General features: G+C 62.1%; 3 protein-coding genes across 12 annotated transcripts in view; 2 read left to right on the top strand and 1 right to left on the bottom strand.

Moving 5' to 3' along the window:
- WASF2 (WAS protein family member 2) overlaps positions 1–7,638 on the top strand; it is a 28,988-nt gene extending 21,350 nt beyond the window's left edge. For all 7 annotated transcript variants that reach the window (XM_040651880.2, XM_424015.8, XM_046903663.1 and 4 more), the window contains 3 exons: positions 834–989; positions 2,709–3,229; positions 3,714–7,638. In XM_040651880.2, the coding sequence (XP_040507814.1) occupies positions 834–989; positions 2,709–3,229; positions 3,714–3,871 (835 nt within the window). In that variant the 3' untranslated portion in view covers positions 3,872–7,638. The remainder of the gene's footprint in view (positions 1–833; positions 990–2,708; positions 3,230–3,713) is intronic.
- Positions 5,443–7,194, bottom strand: LOC112530200. Its single transcript, XM_025143033.2, has one exon. It carries the CDS (start codon positions 6,510–6,512, stop codon positions 5,565–5,567), a length of 948 nt encoding a protein of 315 aa, XP_024998801.2. The 5' UTR covers positions 6,513–7,194; the 3' UTR covers positions 5,443–5,564.
- A 5,811-nt stretch (positions 7,639–13,449) lies between the features above and the next one.
- CD164L2 (CD164 molecule like 2) lies at positions 13,450–18,382 on the top strand. 4 transcript variants are annotated; one of them, XM_040651879.1, is made up of 6 exons: positions 13,450–13,987; positions 14,771–14,863; positions 14,994–15,071; positions 15,172–15,237; positions 16,508–16,673; positions 17,956–18,382. In XM_040651879.1, exons 1-6 carry the CDS (start codon positions 13,465–13,467, stop codon positions 17,960–17,962), a joined length of 933 nt encoding a protein of 310 aa, XP_040507813.1. In that variant the 5' UTR covers positions 13,450–13,464; the 3' UTR covers positions 17,963–18,382. The 4 variants fall into 4 exon arrangements, with proteins under 4 accessions (XP_040507813.1, XP_015153078.3, XP_015153079.3 ...); XM_015297592.3 differs by having other exon boundaries at positions 17,036–18,382; XM_015297593.3 differs by having other exon boundaries at positions 15,169–15,237.
- Positions 18,383–19,652: the final 1,270 nt, after the last annotated feature.

Below are 19,652 nucleotides of genomic sequence, written 5' to 3'. Positions count from 1 at the left end.
AATCTCTCTTTAAATCACACTCTCCAGCTAAAAATAAAACTTGCTCTTAGTTTAATAGGAGGACAGGTTTGGTTTCTAGCAGAGGAATCGAGCAGCACAACAGCACCGTTTCCTCGCTCCTCTGTTTTCTGGTGCCAACGTGTGCATGCATCTGAATGCTCCTGAGGAGCAGTGGCAGCACCTCACCCCGTGGTGAGATGAGCCCACTGAAAGCTGAGCAGCAGCAGTCCCTTGCTCAGCAGCGCTTCAGCTTGGGATGCTTGCTTTTAATGGCATGTCTTGTGTTTTTAGTAGCTCTCCTTTCTGTCACTGATGATGCTCAGAGTCTTTCAAGGCCAACGTGGTCAAAATGCACTCTTTTATTTTTTTCTATCATCAAATACTTGAAAAATATTTTTGGTTTTCCTCTTGTTGGCTAAAATACGTAATCATGTTCTGATACGTGGGACCAAGCAGGAGAGTGTCCAGCAAAAGGATTACGCAGAGTAAACCGCGCGTGATTCTTCATATAGGAGAAATGCTTGGAGAAATAGAGGCTTCTTGTTTTTAGCTGCTGCTTTCAGGTTTTGCTTCGTGTGTCCTGTTGTGGTGGTTGATAAGGTCCCACCTCAAGGCAGGTCCGGCTGTGCTGGGAAAAGCCTTCCTGCTAGGAAACCTAATTTCCGAGCCTTGCGGGTTGATCCATCTACGTGGTTAATATCACTGGTGCAACTGCCGCACAGCTGTAATGCTGTAACCCTTCCGGGAGGCAATGCTCTCGTGAGCGAGGGGGAAAATGAGTTTGAGATGTTACTTTGAACTCTCTAAACACAGTGCTCACCTTCCCGTCTCAGGTACCCCTCTAACATGGTGTATCAGAACGGCAGCATTGGCTCCAATGAAAGCATGGACATGAACTGCTACCCGCCGCCGCCGCAGACTGACTCTATTGTGCCACCACCTCCTTCGTTCCCAGATGACAGCCTGCCTCCACCCCCGGTGGAATTTAGGTAAGCCTACGGGATCCCTTCTGTCACCAGGGAGTAGTAGGTGGTGTAAAAGGATGACAGGAGACAGGCTGAGGTGGCACAGCAGAACTTCCTGACGGGCGCTGTATGGGAAGCAGTGTGCTCCTGTCTGGAGGAAGGTGCAGCAGCAGAGCGGGGCAGAGCTGCAGCCAACACAGCCACTCTCTGTGCTTCTCAGCTGTTGTTCGTGTGCAGGAGGGGAGAGTGGGTTTGGAGGAGGACTCGAGCAGAGTTGTTCTGCTTTCTAAAAGAGCAGGGTCACGTTTAATAGTCTGGCCCCATGGCACGGGTTGGAAAAGTCCCTCTTTTCCAGTGCAGTTCTTCCAATATATGTAGGTTCACATTCCTGATAGACCTTTGCAAAGAGCACTCTCTTTCACTCGTGGTTTTCTTTGCTACTGCCATTTGCCCTGTGATTTTTGACAAATGCATGATGTGGGCGCTGAAGATGTAGATGTAATAAAATTTGAAGGACTGGAACACACCAGCTGGCTCCTTCACAGCAGAAGTTCAGTGTAGCTGCTTTGTATCAGATGAAATAGTGACTTCCAGTCACCTCCAGAGATGAGAGCCGTGGTCCGGCAGTGGCTTGAGACACAGATTGAAATGAGAGAGCAGCTTTTTGTTTTTTCTTAAAGGCAGTAACAGTATGTCTGATAGACAGGACTGCGTTAGCTTGTCTCCATCTTATCCAGAGGCAGCAGTGCTGCAGAAAAGGCTCTTCTGATGTGTCAGAGAGTCCAAGCACTCCACTCTGCAGCATGTTCCTCTAGGGCAGAGCAGAAATGAGCTTTCAGATGAAGCTTAAGCTGCCTTATGCAGTTCCTTAGATCTCTGCCCAGCCACAGAGATCTTCTCCTCTCTGGTTTTGTTTTGGTGGTTTGTTTTTAAAGAATCCTGGGAGTGAGGTTTGATCTCCAGTGGTCTGTCATGGATCAGCGTTTGTGCACTGCCAAAAACTGTGACATTTTTGTGGCAAACGTACCAAACCTCTCCTGCCTTACAGTGCAAGATGTCGGCAGTTTAGGCCTTCCTTTACACGCACGTAGGATACTGCAGTCTCTTCTGGGTAGTATTGTTCTCTGCTGTAGCACAGCTCCCATAAATGGGAACTCGGTGTTCTCCCTAAGAGCACGCTGGGTGCTCATCCCTTCGGTCCCCGCGGTGAGCTATGAGACGTGGTTGCTGTGCTCCAGCTCTGAGCCACGGAATCCAGTGAAGAGATCTGTTCCTAGCAGGTGTTGAGAGCATATGTTCTCCTGGCGTCCCCACCAGTCCCTGTGCCATTTATCACAGTAGATGTCCCTGCTTGGCGTGTCAGAAGTCTGACCTCAGCATGGAGGGATAGCAGCTAGCAGTGCTGCAGGAGCTCTTAAGCCAAGAGGCTTCTCTGAGCTCAGATGTGACGCCCGGCCTCTGGCAGGGAGGTGAGATGGCTCGTGTTCTTGTCAGCCTGGGAGATGGGACAGATGATAGCATCGCTGCCAGTCCCCAGAAGCTCTCCTTTGTTCTGGTGGTGGTAGCCAAAAGAAACCCTGCAAGAAAGCTAAAACCCGAGGAGCATGCAAACACCAGCTGAAGCTGGAAGTTAGATTTTTGTCTGGACTGCAACAAACCACACATGATTCTCATTAAAATGGAGACTGCACGGTCTGACCTCAAAGCTAACAGCCTTATTCGTCTCTCCTTCTTTTGCAACAGCTATCCTGTAGACAACCAAAGAGGTTCTGGTTCTGGAGGGACCAAAAGATCCAGCCTGGTTAGCCCGAGCCACCCGCCACCAGCTCCTCCCATCGGATCCCCCGCCGGGGCCAGGCCGGGCTTTGCTCCCCCTCCAGCACCGCCTCCACCACCACCGCTGATGGGCAGCACCCCTCCTCCACCACCCCCCGTGGGCTTCCCATCCCCAGGGACCCCACCACCGCCCTCTCCCCCCTCTTTCCCACCTCACCCCGAGTTTGCTGCCCCGCCACCACCGCCGCCCCCTCCAGCGGCCGAATACAGCAGCGTGCAGCCCCCTCCTCTGCCCCAGCCGGGCGGTGGGAGCGCACCACCCCCCCCTCCCCCACCCCCACCTCCTGGCCCCCCACCTCTGTCTTCAAGTGTCCTCGATGGGCCCCCAGCACCACCTCCACCTTCAGACACCTCCGCCTCCAAGCCCAAGTCATCCCTGCCCGCGGTTAGCGATGCCAGGAGCGATTTGCTTTCAGCGATTCGCCAAGGTAAGATTGTGTTCCAGCTCCAGCTTTCTCCATAGCCTGTGGCATACCCACGGTGCGCTGGGTGAGAGCGTGTGGGAGCTGCCTCACGAGCAGGGCTGTGACTGCCCCACTGCTGGAGGTTTGCTGCTGCGGGCTCTCCTTGTCTGCCCACCCAGGTGAAGGCCTCGATGGCTGTGTGTCTCTGCCTGCTCCTTGGAGACGGCGGTGCCAGAACCGCTGTGGTCCAAGTTTGCAAAGTGGATTGAATGACAGTGGTGTAACCCTTCAGAGGAGCACAGAAACGATTCAATTCCCATTCCACCTGCCCACCCAGCCTGTCTTGGCTGTCATTCACCATCACTGTTATTCCGTAGCGTGTCCAATACTTGCTGGCAGAGTACGGGCTGTCTTGCTCAGAGGATTTCATCAAAGGGATGGCTGCCTTGGGGATTTCAGTGTGACCGAAGCCTTTGAACAATCCCCTCCGTTGCCTTCTTCCCAACAGGCTTCCAGCTCCGCAAGGTGGAAGAGCAGCGGGAGCAGGAGAAGCGGGACGTTGTGGGCAACGACGTGGCAACCATCCTGTCGCGCCGCATCGCGGTGGAGTACAGCGACTCTGAGGATGACTCTTCAGAGTTCGACGAGGACGAGTGGTCGGATTAACCACGGTCCCATCCCCTCGGTTCCCTTCCCTCCCGGGTTAACGGCTTCTTAAAGAACCAGGTGGCCAAACCTGCCACCGTTTCCTTTTCATCCTGTAACCAAAGATGTGCCAAGGGTTTTCAGACAACCACCAGCATATCTCCCCTCTCCCTCCCCCCCCCCCAGGCTTTGGCAGGACTTTGTGCTCTGCCTTTCCGAAAGGTCTCCTCACAGGCGGTGAGGATGGAGGCGTTGGGATTTGGCTGGAGGGAGTGGAACGGTTGCTTATTTAAGAGAACTAAACCTCCAGATTCTCGATGCCACCAGGCAGAGCACACAAAACCCCTCCGCCCTGAGGGACTTCTAAAGCAAAGATGGATGATCCTGTTGTGGCCTTTCAGATGAAGGACGTTTTCAGCTAGTTTCCTCATTGCAACGGCAGGCAGTTGATCTAGTGGCTCTTCCTTTCCAGTGAATACTGGTAGCGCTGCAAGAAAACGGGCTTTAAATGCCTGTTCTCTGCTGCATCCCACTGTCACGTAATCAGTTTTCGGCAATGGTGCACAATTCTTTCCCCTCTGACCCTCCTCAGTATTTCCAGACTTACCCCCCCGCGGGGCGCACTCGTGGCTGCAGGGCTGCAGAGTGTATCGGGTGCAATGTGAGGAGGGCTGTGTTCTTTTTGAAAGCTGCCTTTGCCTTCCTCAGAAGCCTCCGGGACTGCTTTGCCACCAGGGAGCCTTGCACAAAGGGACGCAGAGCTGCAGCGGGACGGCTGCTTGGCTTCCTGCTGCAGGGAGAGCGGAGCTGTTGGCTCGGCTTCGTGCTGGGAGCGTGCTTAAAAAACAAAGCAAAAGCCACAAGTGCCTAGAGTAGAGCAGGGAGGGCTGCCTGTGCACCAGGCCCCTTCTGACCAGTGGGAATAGCTGCTTCCCTCCTGCAGCCACCAGGCTTCTTGCAGAGGGCGCTGCTGCAGGAATTGCTGGTGTTAGCGTTGCTTCCTCCTCCCTTCCACCTCAGGATTAGGGGGGTTTGTGTGCCTCAAACCACCTCGTGTGTGTGAGCCGAGTTGCCCATCGGTTACATCAGACCTAACCCGTGTTGTTCCCCACGTTTTGTTATTAGAGCTGATTAGTTGATTTTTAAGGACGTTTCTTCTCCCAGCTAACCCTACGGATTCCTAGGCTGCTCACTACAGGCAGGGGGAGAAAATGGAGAACTTGAACTAGCTGACCTAGGTGTTACTGCTGTTTTACACTGCACAGAATATATGCATATCTTGGAAACCTAGAAGCGAATATCCCAGTGCCACAGATGTGCTTTTTGTATTTCACTTTGAGCACGGCTGTCTCAGAAAGCGATTCCAAAGCCTTGTGGAGACCATGGCTTGGCCTGCTGTGGGCTGGGACCGTTGAGACCAAATCTCCACCCTCTTTGCCTTTCTAATTGTAAGGTATTCTGCCAGCCCGTGCCTGTTGTTCCCTCTCCAGCTTGCCTCGTTCCACGGTGTTGCTGATAGCTGGGATGCCAGGCCCAGCTGGAGGCTGCTGGGTTGCTGAAAACCCTTCTTGGGGCTTTGATTGATGATTTCAGTTGGTGCCATCGAGTTCTTACCGATTTCTCGCGTGCGTTGGTGCATTTTTAATGTGTGCCAGAGCAGATGAGGGCCCGGAGGAGGGGCTTTGCTGGGCCGTGGGTCGGGCTGAGATGTGGCTCAGCCCTGAGCGCCATCAGGAGAGATTGAGCAGCCTCTCCACCATTCCGTTTCTGTGTGCGAATGGGCTGTGCGGAGCAGAGGGCACAGCGAGGCATCCCAGCAGGCTGGGAACATCTGAGCAGCGCTCATTGCAGGTTCTGGAAGAGGGAAAGAAAGCCCTCGAGTGGCAGCGAGCCGTCGTGCAGCGGAGGGACTTGGAAATGCAAAGTGATCGGTGCTGCACGCTGGGCGAGGGGGGCTGGAGGAGAATGGCTGCCTCTGTTTTTCTGCTCCTTCTGTAAGCATCCTCCTCTGGCTTCTCTTGGAGACAGGTTCCTGGGGAAAACAGACCTTTGAGCTAAGCCAGGCTGACAGCATTATCACACAGGGAAGCGCGGAGCTCACAAATGCCAAACCTGGGTTAATTTTAAATTGCCTTAAGTAGACTTGGCCCCCTGTTGGGAAAGGGGAGCGAGTCTTTCTGTCGTGTGAAATCCAGAGAAGTGCCACACTCCTTGCAGCCCAGCGTGTGGGGCAGGGCTGTGCCTCGGGGCGCTGTGGTCGCTCCACGCCTATGGCACGGGGATGCTGCGTGGGTGAGCGGTGCAGCTGCAGGTGGAGCAGTGCTCCTATTGCCTCGCCTGCTCCGGAGCCCTGCTGGCAGCAGGAGGGGTGCTGCTCTGGCTGTGCACGCCTGCTTTTAGCCACGGCTGCTTTCAGACCTGGGCTGAGAGGCAGAAGTGCGGGATCCCAAGCGGAGGGGTTGCAGATAGGACAAAGCTGAGCGTGGAGATCCCCGTGTGAGGTGTCCATCTGTGAGCGGTGCCGCGGAATCGCGGGGCGCCGGGCCGCCGAGCGGGCCTCGTGTTTCTGAACCCAGCAGGGGGGGAGGAGAGGTGCCAGCGACAACCTTTGCAAAGCAGAGCAGCTGTGCGTGCTGCAGGGCCCGCGCTCTCCTCCTGCCATCTTTGCCTCTCGCCGTGGCAGCGCAGAGCCTCGAGCGTTCTGCACGGCCGAAAGCAGAGCTGGCAGCCGCGGGCCTCCCCTCCGCCCGTCCCCATGGACGTCTGCGTGGCGCTGGGGCGGCCGCTGCCCTCTCAGCCTCCCCAGCTCAGACGTTCTCCCGCTGCCTTTGCCCGCAGTGCTTGGCTGCTGCTGCTGCCGGCAGCCGCTCCCCCACCGCCCCCCCTCGGCGCACAGGGATGGCTGTGTCCCCGCTCCCCGGGCTCAGCCCGGAGCCTCGTCTGCAGCCGGTGACCTTCACCGCTTTCTCCTCTCCTTATCAGACCCGGAGCTCCAGGCCGGGTGGAGGGAAGGGGCTCTGTGAGGTCCCACGTGGTGTCATTTCAGGGAAGGGATATTTCGGTCGCTGAGCTCACACGCAGCTCTTGGAGCCTCTCGCAGGGCAGGTGCTGCTGCCCCATCCCGGCTCTCCGTGCCGCTGCGTTTCGGGGCTGCTTATCCCCCTCCTTTTGTATTCCTTTAAACAAAGCCTTGAAGTGGGGAAGCGGATTCGCTGGGTTTTATTACCGTATTAACATTCATTTAAATCCATTTCAGAAACTAACCCCTTTCTCTTCCTGCTTAGAATGTCTTAGGCGAGCTGTAACCCTTCCAAAGTGCCTTATTTTTCCTATATGACATAAAGATATTTATAAGAACTGTGCTGTGTGTATGGCCGGGGTGCACTGCGGAGCAGAGCGGCGTTGGACCGATGCTCTCCGGGTGCCGGGGGGGGGGGGGGACGGACACATTGGGTTACTCAGTTCAGACCAAAGGAGTTTCAGCACTGAAACTCTGCTTAAAGAACTAAAAAGAGAAGCAGTGGCTGAGGAGCGGAGCGCTGCCTCCAACTCGGGGTCGGTGGTTCCCCTCTCAGAGCAAAGGCTGATGGCACATCTGGCGGCCGCGCTGTGAGCCGGGCTTTCCTGCTGCCACTTTGGGCCCCTTGGATGGAGATCCCAATTGCAGTTTGTATTTTATTTTTTTATAAGGGACACGTGGAAAAACCAAACCAAACCAAAACAAAGCCAACAAACCACGACGGTCCTTATTTTAAACCTCAGACTCCATAAAGAAACCTTTCTATCCATCCGTGCCTCCGTGTGTTCTTCTGGGGAGCCGTGGTGCCCCTGTGGCGCACGCAGTGCAGGGCAGGGCAGGCTGAGAGCTGAGAGCTGCCATTCCCACTGCCATTCCCACTGCCATTCCCCCTGGAGAGCCGTGTGGGAGCCCTGCAGTGCATGGCTGGGCCGCCCTTTGCTGATGCTGTTGGATCGCACGGCGTGGAGCTCAGCATCGCAGAACCCCCATCCGAAAGCGGTGCCGCGCTGAGGAGCCCCGGCGTTGCTCTGTGCACCGTGAGCTGTGCTCTGCCCTCGGCTCCCGCCTCCATCTCGGCTGCACGCCGTCCCTCGGCTCTCAGGTGTGCCGGCTGGGCTCGCTGGGAGCGCATTTCTCGCTGCTGGATGGAGAGCAACAAAAGGGCCGCGCGTCGCCTGCGCGCCTCGCCGTGCCAAATCCCCTCTGCTTCCCAGAGCCCCCCGCGCGCACTGCAGCGCTGTGCCTTCCCTGGCTGACAATGGTCCCTGGCTGCAAAACCTCATTAGATTAATTGGCCTCGCCAGCTTCTGAACCAGCGAGCCCTCTCCCGTGCCGGGGCGCGGAGGGCAGCGAAGGAGCAGCGCCGGGCTCTGCGTGCCGATGGCTGCGGGCTCCATCTCGTGTCCGCGGGAGCAGCCGGGGAGCTGCGGTGCATCGCCGCTGCTCGGGACTGCCTCGCCGCCTTTGTTTTTGCTTTGCAGGGGGGGAACAGCCCTGTGTGCGTGCACGGAGCGGGGCGGCCGGGGCGGCGGAGGGGCCTTCCAGCAGCGCGGGGCTGAGCCGTGTGCGGGGAGCAGAGCCCAGCAGTGAGATGGATGGCGCGTTGGTGCTCCGCAGCCCCGAGCCCTTCCTGCGAGCTGCAGTTTCCTATGCGGGAGCCGCTGGGGCTGAGCTTTGGCACCGCAGCCCCGTCTGATGTCGGTGTGTCTGTCTGCGGCGGCGCTGGGCATCACATCACAGCTCCGGCTTCGCAGCGGCGCACGGCTCCAAAGGGGCTCTTCGTTCTCTCCTTGGAGGTGCTGTGAGCGGCGCCCCGCAGCCCCGGCCCGGTGGGCTGCCTGTCCTTTCCGGCGCTGACGTCGGCTCCTCTCCTTCGTTCCCCCCCCCCCGGGACCGATGTGCTGCCAGCTCCCATCAGCGCTCGGCCCCGCGCCCGGCAGTGCCAATGTCACCCCGGCACGGCTGCGGGTGGCGGTGCTCCCTATGGAGGGCCGGGAGCTGCACGGAGGTGTGCGAGATGGCAGCTCAGCCCCGCGCCGATGGCCGGCCATCTCCTTCCTCTCCCTCTCCCTTTTCTGCCTTCCCCCCCCCCCCTTATTATTTCGGTTCTTCTCCCCCTGCCCACGCGGCGCTGAGCGGGGAAGGCGAGCGGCTCCCGTGCTGCGGATGGCTTTATCTGCAGCTCCTCCATCTGCTCACAGCAGCTCGCAAATAACCGCGGGGTGCCAGAGGAATTATGGATTTGGAGCTCGGGTTGTGCAGCCTGCCAGGGCAGCCGCTCCGCGCCGGCCTCGGCCGCCTGCACCGCCCGCGTGGAGCTGTGGGGCTGCAGGGAGGGCTCCATCCCATCACCCGGTGCTGCGATGGGGTCGGGGCCGCTCAGACAAAGGCACGGCCCGCGGGTCACCCCGCATCGCTGCTGCACAGCCTGAGCTCGGAGCAGTGCTGCAGGACTCGGGGGGTGCTGCACGATGAGCAAAGCCCCCCCCCCCCCTTCCCACCTGCTGCTGTTTGTACCCCCGATGGGTGCAGCGCCACTCCTGGACGCTGTCTGCGCTTCCAGGGGAGCTGAGCCCGCAGCAGCAGGGCAGAGGATGCTCATTTTGGCAGCACTCGGACCCACGGCCACAGCTGCTCAGCCTCTGCGTGGCATCCCGCTTCGGTCCCCGGATCCCTGACCTCTGCTGGGGCTTTGGGGGCTGCACGGCCTCCCTCCTTCCCTCCCCCCTCCCGTTGGCACAGCCCCGCTTTTGGCAGTGGGATGGAGGCCGTGCTCGTTAGCGCATTGCTGGGGGAGCAGCCCTGCCTTCGCCATGGTTACTGCCAACCCGGTGGCCTTGCTGCTGGGCACGAGCAGAGCAGAGCGGAGCAGAGCAGAACCCCCGGCCCTGTGCAGCCCTGGGAGCAGGACTGGGGTTGGGGAGGGGGTGATGGGGGGGGGGGGGGGGGTGATGGGGGGAGTTGAGGGGCTGCCCGTGGCTCACAGCACACCCCGGCCCTGCTGGGAGTGAGGGCTGTGTGCCAGATGTGCGCACAGCTGGAGCAATGCGTGCCTGTCCTGCTCAGCAATCCCTGCAGCTTCCAACCCCCCCCCCCCCCCACCTACCCACCACCACCACCACCAGCACGGGGGGGGGGGGGGGCTGTGTGGAGCTCAGTGCTTTCTGTCAGGAGCAGCAGTTGGTATTTAGAGCCCCCCCACTTTGCTGCAGGGCATTGTCAGTGCTGGGGGGGTCCCAGCATGGAACTGTGTGCTGTCCCAATGTCCCCACGCTCAGTGAGGTGACAGCAGCCCCAGTGTGTGTGTGTGTGTGGGGGGGGGGGGGGGGGGAGAACCACTTGGGGTACCCGCACCCCCCAAGCTTTGCCCCATTCCCTTAATTGTGATGGGGCCAAAGGGAGCCCCCTTCCCCCCCCACCCCCCCCAGATGCTCTCTGGATGTCCCCATCCCCCCCCCCCGGGCAGAAAGGACCCCTCCCCTTTCTCCCCCTCCCTGAGATGCCACATCCCCACATCACATCCCCACATCCCCACATCCCCACATCCCCACATCCCCACATCCCCGCCGGTGCTCTGACGCCTGGAAGCAACGCACTGCCCCCCAGGAGGCACCAAGGGGTGGGGTGGGGGGGGGGGAGGAGGCGAGGGGGGGCCATGGGGCACAGAGCCCCGCACCCAGAGGGGACGAGCTGCCCTAATTAGCGCTGTGGTCATTAACCCTGCCTTCCCTGTGCCACCGCAGTGTGTGTGTGTGTTCCCCCCGTGCTTTGCATGGCGTTCAAGCAATGCAATCAACCCGAGCACCCCCCTGTCTGCCCCCCCGGGGGCAAAGGGGGGTCACCAACCTCCCCCCTTCCCCCCCAGCATCACACGGCCACATCTCATACCACAAATCGCTTTTATTCCCCCCCCCCCCACCCCAGAACGGCTGCAATCAACACCCAAACCCGACCCCCACCCCCCAGGAAAGTGCAAATCCACCCCCGGTGCAAAGGAACACTGTGGTGGGGGGGGTGTGGGGCAGCCCCAGTGCTGTGTGTGTGGGGGGGGCTCATGGGGGCACCCCCCATCCCGAAGGCAATGGCAGCAGAGGGGAAAAACAACCCCCATCCCCAGGCAAATGGATGGGTGAGATGGGCAGGAGGGCGGGGGGTGGGATGGCTGTCAGCGGGGGACAGACAGACAGCAGAGGGGGACAGACAGACAGCAGTGGGGGACAGCTGCTGCTGGGTGACAACCAGGTGACAGCAGCACCTCAGTGGGTGACAGCCAGGTGCCACCAGGTGACAATCGGCCAACATCAGGTGACAACCAGATGTGATGGGGTGACAAACAGGTGTCAGTGGGTGACAATCAGCCACCGCCAGGTGACAGTGAGACGTCACTGGGTGACAAGCGGATGCCATCGGGTGACAGTAACACCCCGCTGGGCACATCCACGTGTCACCAGGTGACCATCAGCCATCGCCGGGTGACACCCGGATGTGACCAGGTGACAACCAGACATCAGTGGGTACAACCGGATGCCATCAGGTGACGGTGACGCCTCGCTGGGCACAACCAGGTGCCACCAGGTGACCATCAGCCATCGCCGGGTGACAGTAACACCTCACCGGGTGACAACCAGACACTGCCATGTGACAATGAGACATCGATGGGTACAACCAGATGTCCCCACTGTGTGACGGTGACGCCTCGCTGGGCACAACCGCAGCACGTGGGGACCCCTGGGAGCGGCAGCGGCCGCACTGCCCACCTCATGGCCCCACCCCAGAAATAAGGAGGGGAGGTTATGGGGGCGGCCCCACCGCGCGGCTCTGGCCCTGCACCCTCAGCACCCTTACATGGGGGGGGGGGAGGTGGCACTGAGTGGGCAGCACAGCACTGAGTGGGGGGGACACCCCTGGTGCCCTTCCCATGGCGATATACCCAAACGGGCTGACAGCCCTTCCCCAGTGCCCCCCATCCCAGTGCCCCCCCATCCCAGTGCCCCCCATCCCAGTGCCCCCCATCCCAGTGCCAACCCCATCCCAGTGCCCCCCATCCCAGTGCCAACCCCATCCCAGTGCCAACCCCATCCCAGTGCCCCCCATCCCCATGCCAACACCTACCTCAGCGTCCCCCATCCCATTGCCTTCCCGTCCCACTGCATCCCAGTACTCTTTAATCCCAGCACCCTCAATCCCAGCACCCCCCGTACCAACACCCCCCCATCTCAGCATCCCCCCATCCCGGTGCCCCCCATCCTATTGCCTACCCATCCCAGTGCATCCCAGCACCCCCATCTCAGCGCCCCCCCATCTCAGTGTCCCCCATCCCACTGCCTTCCCATCCCATTGCATCCCAGTACTCCCTCATCCCAGCAGCCCTCATCTCCACACACCCCTCATCTCAGCATCCCCCCATCCCAGTGCCCCCCCTTTTCCAGTGTCCCCCATCCCACAGCCTTCCCATCCCAGTGCATCCCATTACTCCCTCATCCCAGTACCGCCCATCCCAGCACCCCCCCGTCTCAGCATCCCCCCATCCTGGTGCCCCCCATCCTATTGCCTTCCCATCCCAGTGCATCCCAGCACCCCCCATCTCAGCGCCCCCCCATCTCAGTGTCCTCCATCCCGGTGCCAACACCTTCCGCAGTGTCCCCCATCCCACAGCCTTCCCATCCCATTGCATCCCATTACTCCCTCATCCCAGTACCACCCATCCCAGCACCCCCCCATCTCAGCATCCCCCCATCCCACTGCCAAACCCATCCCAGTGCCCCCCCATCCCATCCCATCGCCTTCCCATCCCAGTGCATCCCAGTGGTCCTTCATCCCAGCACCCCCCATCCCGGTGCCAACCCCATCCCAGTACCCCCCCAATCCCAGTGCATCCCACTGCCCCCCCCCGTGCCAGGCACTCACCTGCCGGGCTGTCGGCCCCGCGCCGTGCGGTGCTGCCCCGCAGCCACGGGCGCTGCAGAGTTACAGTGACGGAACCCCGCCGAGTTGTGGAGGGGATGGAAAAAGGGGGGGCAGAGAGGTGTGAATCACCGCCCCCCCCTCAGCCCCGCTCACCCCTCTCTGACGTCAGCGCACGGCGGAGCCAATCAGCGTCCCGCGAGGCAGCGCGGGCGCGCGCGCGCGCCGCATCGTAATCGCAGCGAGGCGGGAGCGGCCCATTCATAAAAACAGCCCCCGCCCCTCCCCCCGCAGCCCCCACCTCACCCCACGGCCCGGGTTCCCCCCCCCCCCCCCACATCGTTGCCATCGCGGTGCCGGGGGGAGCCGGGAATAATGAATCCTTCATCAGCAGCCCTTAATAATTAATCACCGGGAGTGCCGGAAAGGGCCGGCGTGGGGCTGCGGGGAGGGCGGCGGGGGGGTGGAGGGCTTCTTGAGGGGTGGGGGGGAGGAGGTGCGTGGCCCCCCCTCGGGACCGCCCCGGAGAGGGGATTGGTGGGGGGGGTATGGGGGGGGCTGCGCTGTGCGCAGTGCTGAAGGATCCCCCGACGGCGCTGCCCCGAGGGGTCCCTCCCACTGCCGGCGTGGAACGGCGCCCTCCCGATGGCTCCGGACGCGTCCCGGGATCCGGGGGGGCTCAGGGCTGCGTATGGCGGGGGGGGGGGAGCGCTCAGTGCTCAGACCGCGCAATGTGCGCGCAGATGCGGCGCCCACGCAGGACGGGAATTCCGCGTGCGGTGCGCGGGGCGCGCAGCGTATCCAGAGCGCGGGCGGTGCTGCAGTGCGCGGGGTGTGCAGTGCGCGTGCAACGCGTGTGCAACCACTCCGTGTGCGCACCGTCCCGCAGCCGGACCGGCAGCCGCCGCTTTCCCACGGGCCCCCCCCGCAGAAAGGAGGGGGCTGTGGAGGGGGAGGGGGGGCGGAGCAGAACGAGGCGGGGCCGCCCCCCCCTCCCTCCCCACCCCCGGGGCCGCCTCCCGCGGGCGCGGACGTCCCCGTTCCGTTCAGCCCTCCCGGGAGCTCCGCCGCCGCCGCGGGACCGAACGGAACGAAGCGGGCCGGGCCGGGCCGGGCCATGACCCCCCCGTGCGGCGGAGCGCTGCGCTGCGCGGTGCTGTGCGCGGTGCTGTGCGCGGTGCTGTGCGCTCAGGGATCCGCCGCCACCCGCGCAGGTACGGAGCGGCCCCACGGGGTTGGGGAGGGGTTGGGGTGAAGGAGGGGAGGGGTACAACAAACTTTGGGGTTCGCCTTCCGACGACGCCCCCCACCCCCCCCCCACTTCATGCGCAGAGCGCGGTGTCCGCCTCCCCCCGACGGCAGCGCTTTGGGGCCGCGACCCGCAGGTGCGGGACGGGAGGGGGGGGCGCCCAATGGGGTCCGCGCTCTGAGAACCCACACGGGAGCGAAGCGGCTCTCCCCACCCCCCCGCGTGCAGCTCAGCATCAATAATGCACGGCCCTTCTCCCATTCTCCCTCCGCTCCGGATCAGCGGCGCATCGCACAGCCCCCGGGATGGGCTGATCGCCCCCCGCCCCCCCACAGGCTCCGTTGACCCCACTGTTGCTGACCCCCCCTGAGAACGGCTCCGGGCCCCATCCTGGGACAGTGCAAACACCGCTGGGATGTGGGGCGCGGGGCCTCACTGCTGACAGTGCCTTCAATTAATGATGAGTGCGTGGGGGGGGTATGGGGTGAGCTGATGGCACAGCAGTGACTCACAGCGGTGGGGTGGGGGGGGGGCAGAGGGGCACTGGGATGGGGCGGCCCCGCAGCAGCCCCCAAAAGATCCCCACCCTACGGCTGTGGGCTGAGCCCCATGTGCCACGGGGTGGTTTGGGGTGAGGGATGTCCGCCCTATGGGACTCCGCTCCACACCAGGAGGGGCCTCCGGTTCTTCCCACTCGGAGGTGGGGGTCGGACCCGGCCCTGACCCCACTCCTCCCTTTGCTTTGCAGAATGCAGTGAGCTGCTGTCCTGCGAGCTGTGCACCGCCGCTCCTCCGGCACCCAACGGCACCGAATGCCTCTGGGGGGGCTGTGGGGCACCGGGTGAGCGCTGCACCCCTCCCATTGCCCTTCGTCCTTCAGCCTGGGCTGTGGGGCTCCAGGCCCGGCTGGGTCTGGGGGAGCACTGAGCCCCAGGACCCCCATGGGAGCCCCCTGCCCCCCTTCCCCACAGAAACGTGGAGCTGCATGCACAGCGGGGCGGCTGCGCGGGACAAATGTGTGCTCTACAACAGCAGTGCCCTGTGCCCAGGTAACCCCGCAGCCGTGGGGCCGCAATGGGGATGGGACCACGCGTGGCTGTGCCCCCTGCAGCCCTCCTCCCTCGTGTCCTCTGCTGTTGTCTCCAGCAGCACTGAAATCCCCCACCAAAGAGCCACCGCGGTCCCCTAGCAGGGAGCCGGCAACGCGTTCCCCACGTGAGTGGGGTTGGGGTGGGATGGGGTGGGACAGCGTGAGGTGGGATGGGTTGGGATGGGATGGGATGGATGGGTTGGGGTTGGATAGAATGGGAAGGGATGGATGGGATGGGATGGGATAAGTTGGAATGGGATGGGATGGGATGGGATGGGATGGGATGGGATGGGATGGGATGGGATGGGATGGGATGGGATAGGATGGGATGGGATGGGATGGATGGGATGGGTTGGGGTTGAATAGAATGGGAAGGGATGGATGGGATGGGATGGGATGGGATAAGTCGGAATGGGATGGAATGGGATGGATGGGATGGGATGGGATGGATGGGATGGGTTGGAAGAGGATGGAATGGGATGGGATGGATGGGTTGGGGTTGGATAGCATGGGATGGGATGAATGGGATAGGATGGGATGGATGCATTGGGGTTGGATAGCATGGGATGAGATGGGATGGGATGGGATTGGATGGGAGGGATGGGATGGGATGGAAGGGGATGGAATGGGATGGGATGTATGGGTTGGGGTTGGATAGCATGGGATGGGATGGGATGGGATGGGATGGGATGGGATGGGATGGGATGGGATGGGATGGGATGGGATGGATGGGATGGGATCAGATGAGATGGGATAGGTAGGAATGGGGTGGGATGGATGGGTTGGGGTAGGATAGCATGGGATGGGATGGGTTAGAATGGTTGGGATGGGATGGGATGGATGGATTGAGGCAGGATAGCATGGGATGGGATGGGATGGGATGGGATGGGATGGGACAGAATGAGATGGCATGGTGTGGTGTGTAATGGGGTGGCATGGGATGGGACCACCCACTTCCCTGTCCGTTTCGTGTCCGTGGGTGAGCAGCGCTGTGCCCTCAGGGTCCCATCAGTGAGCTCTGACCCCCGGCTGTGCGCACGGTGCCAGCACTGCCCCGGCCCCACAGCTCTTCACCCCACACCGCAGCAGTGCAGGACGAGTTGGGGGGGCAGCAGCAATTCCTGTGCGGGCAGCAGAGCGGGCGGGCAGCTGAGATGGGGCCGGGAGTGGAGACGGAGCCTCTTCCAGGAAATGGGAACTGGAGAGCACTGGGCTAATTGCGGCCGTAACCGGAGCTGCAGCCCTGCATTATTGATGCCCCCGCGCTGCTCCGGCAAGAAGGGGCCGAACCCTTCCCTCCCACTGCACCCCATCCTTCGGGAGGGGGGGGGGCGGGGGGAAAGGGGGGGGCAGCCATGGGGCCGTCAGCCCCCGTAGCCCCACGCTGTCCCATAGGGAGCAGCACCACGCACGCCCCGCTGACGGGCAGCCCCGAGTTCCAGCCTCCGGGCTTCGACACGGCCAGCTTTGTGGGCGGCATGGTGCTGGTGCTCAGCGTGCAGGCCGTCCTCTTCTTCATCCTCAAGTTCATCAAGTCCAAGGACAGCGCCTACCAAACGCTGTAAGGCTCCCGCGCTCCTCTGTGGGGCCTCCCGTGGGGTCACGCCGTCGCTATGGGGCAGCCCCGCCGTCCCGCCGTGGGGTGCCGTGTCCTCCCGTGGCTGTTTGTCCGTCCCCTCCCGTGGGGTTGGGGGGATCCGGGGGTCCGGGGCGCCCTCCCTCGTTTCCTCGTGGGGGGTTCGAACCCTCCCTGTGTCCGTCTGTCTGTGTGCCGCCGCCCCTCCGCACCCCATAGGGACCGCGCGGCCCCCACACCCACCCCGTGGGGCTCCGATGCTCTCCCAGCCCCTCGTCGTGCCCACCGTGGGGTCTCTAACCGGGGGGGGGGGCCGCGCCCCTCTCTCTTTCCTTGCACGCTGCCAGAGAGGACAACCAGTAGGTGCTGAGTGCTGCCGGAGGATGGGGAGGGGGCCGCCCCGCTGCCCCACGGCTCCCCCTGGGGGAAGGGGCCCATTCCCACCTCCCTGCTTTGCATGGCGGGGGGTTCTCCGCTGTTTGCTGTTTGTCCCCAGGGCCGTGCGGTGACCCCACATCCCCGTCCCTTCTGCGGTGCCCCCAAGGAGGCGGCGGGCGGCCCCCGTCCCATTGAGCCCCTCTCTGGGGTGGGGGCTGCAGCCCTATTAGGGAGCACCCAGCAGCGTTCATCCCCCCCTCCCCACCCCCCCTCGGTCCCCCGGTGCGCCGTGTGGGGTCCCCCCTTTGTTCTGGCTCCAGCATCCCGGTGCCATCGCATCCTGCGGGGTCCCGACCCCATACGCTGTCCCCTCCCATCCCCCCACAGCCCTGAGCCCCCCCTGTCCCCATTGCCCCCCCCTGTAGGAGCAGAGCCGGACCTCACTGTGTGCTTTTGTTGTGCCTCTGTGTTCCTGGGTTTGGGGGGGGGGGGGACACGATGGATATGGAGGTCGCTGTGTGTCCCCCCCTTCCCATCCCTCCCCCCCCCCCCACGCCTTCTGTGTGCTGTTTTGGGGAGGGGGCTGCGTGCTGTGTGCTGTGGGGTGAGGTTTGTCGCTGCCCCCATTAAACTCTGCCAGGTGGTGTCCGTGTGTCGGCCCCATCGTGTCCTGGGGGGGGTGGGGGGGTGGGGGGAGATGGGGTGGGGTGAGCCTGCAGAGCCCCCGTGCCCCCCATCCCTTCTCTGCAGCAGCTCCCATCCCCCCTACATCCCAATGTGGGACCCCCCCTCCCCCACAATGGGGGCAGTGGGGTGGGGGCAGTGGGGTGGGTGCTGTGCCCCCCCCGGGCCCTTCCTGCTATGTGCTCTTCTCTATCCGCTGCTGCAGGATCTGAGCTCGGGGCGATGCTCCCCTCACCCCCCCGGGGAGGTGGAGAAGAGACCACTTCTGTGTCCCCATCCCACACCGGGACCACCCCAAAGCCCCCCCTGGCTGTGGGACCCCCACCTGCACCACAACTATGCAAAGCCGGCTCTGCTCGGGGGGGGCTGCATTTGGGGGGGCCGGAGGGGGGGCTGTGCCGTGTCACCAAGTGTGATGTCCCCAGCATGGCACGGGATGCTGCTGGGGTGTTCCCAGTGCTCCTCGGTGGTGTGGGGTGAGAGGGGGGGGCTCATCCAGCTCGGCTTTGCCCCCCATATGCACCCCATGCCTGCCAGGAGGAAGCTGTGCGGGTAGGAGGGTGGGGCTGTTTGCCCCCCAACCCAGGGCTGCCACAGTGGGGGCAGAGACCCAATAAAGGACTTTCCTCGCATGCCTGGTGTCTGCGTCGTGGTTACCCCCTTCCCGTGTCCCCCTAACCCCATTAATGTCCCTTAATTGGCCCTGGGGGGGGTGGGGGGGGGGACTCTCTGGGGATGCATTGATGGGGGAATGGTGGAGATACAGTGGGGACACCATGGGGACACACACCATGGGGACACACACCATGGGGACACCATGGGGACACCATGGGGACACCATGGGGACACGGTGGGGACACACACCATGGGGACACACACCATGGGGACACCATGGGGACACGGTGGGGATGTGATGGGGACGCGGTATGGGAACACCGCGGAGGTGCGGTGGGGACGTGATGGACACCACGGGGACACACACAGCGGGGAAGCTGTGGGGTTGCGTTGATGGGGACGTCGTGGGGACATTATGGGGACGTGATGGGGACACGGAGGGCACACGGGGCGCTGCCCACCCCCTTCCCCAGGAAAACCACAGCTTCTCCTCTCCCCACCCACGCCTGCCTTGCAGCAGCAGCAGCACAGGGGAAGGAACTCACTGTGGCCCCACAGCTTCTCCTTTCCTCGGCACCTATTTTGCAACCGGTGGCACCAGGATGGGAGCAGCGCCCCGTGCTGTGGGTCTCATCCCACTGGGTCCTATAGGGTTCCATCCCATCGGGTCCTGTAGGGGTATGTCCTGTCCCATCAGCTCCTATAGGTCCTGTCCCATAGGGTCCTGTAGTGTCTCATCCCATCCCACTGGGTCCTGTTAGATCCTGTCCCATCCCATCAGGTCCTATAGGGTCCCATCCCATCCCATTGGGTCCTATATGATCCCATTCCATCCTATAGTGTCCCATCCTATAGGTCCTGTCCCATCGAGTCCTATAACGTCCTGCCTCATCCCACCAGGTCCTATAGGGTTCTATCCTGTACCATCAGGTCCTATAGGGTCCCGTTCCATCCCACTGAATCCTTTGGGGTCCCATCCCCTCAGGTCTTGTAGGGTTCTGTCCTGTCCCATCGGGTCCTGTAGGTCCCATCCCATCCCATTGGGTCCTAGAAGGTTACATCCCATCCCACTGGGTCCTATAGGTCCTGTCCCATTAGGTCCGGAGGGTTCCATCCCATCCCATTGAGTGAGTCCTATGGGATCCTATCTCATCAGGTCATATAGGTCCCATCCCATCAGGTCCTATACATTCCCATCCTATTCCATTGGGTCCTATAGGATTCTGTCCCATCTCATCAGGTACTACAGGATTCCGTCCTATTCCATCGGGTCCTATACATTCCCAT

The sequence above is a fragment of the Gallus gallus genome, chromosome 23, assembly GCF_016699485.2.
Source record: "Gallus gallus isolate bGalGal1 chromosome 23, bGalGal1.mat.broiler.GRCg7b, whole genome shotgun sequence".
In the NCBI taxonomy this organism is placed as follows: Eukaryota; Metazoa; Chordata; class Aves; order Galliformes; family Phasianidae; genus Gallus; species Gallus gallus.
This window is presented reverse-complemented; position numbering and strand designations above follow the sequence as displayed.

What these genes read in the sequence shown, in the direction of transcription:
- LOC112530200 (XM_025143033.2), bottom strand. Translation starts at nt 6,512, where the DNA reads ATGGCAGGAGGAGAGCGCGGGCCCTGCAGCACGCACAGCTGCTCTGCT.
- CD164L2 (XM_015297591.3), top strand. Translation starts at nt 13,465, where the DNA reads ATGGCGGGGGGGGGGGAGCGCTCAGTGCTCAGACCGCGCAATGTGCGC. An exon ending in GGGGGGCTGTGGGGCACCGG is followed by an intron (nt 14,864 to 14,993) that starts GTGAGCGCTGCA and finishes CCTTCCCCACAG; the next exon opens with AAACGTGGAGCTGCATGCAC. An exon ending in CAGCAGTGCCCTGTGCCCAG is followed by an intron (nt 15,072 to 15,168) that starts GTAACCCCGCAG and finishes TGTTGTCTCCAG; the next exon opens with CAGCACTGAAATCCCCCACC.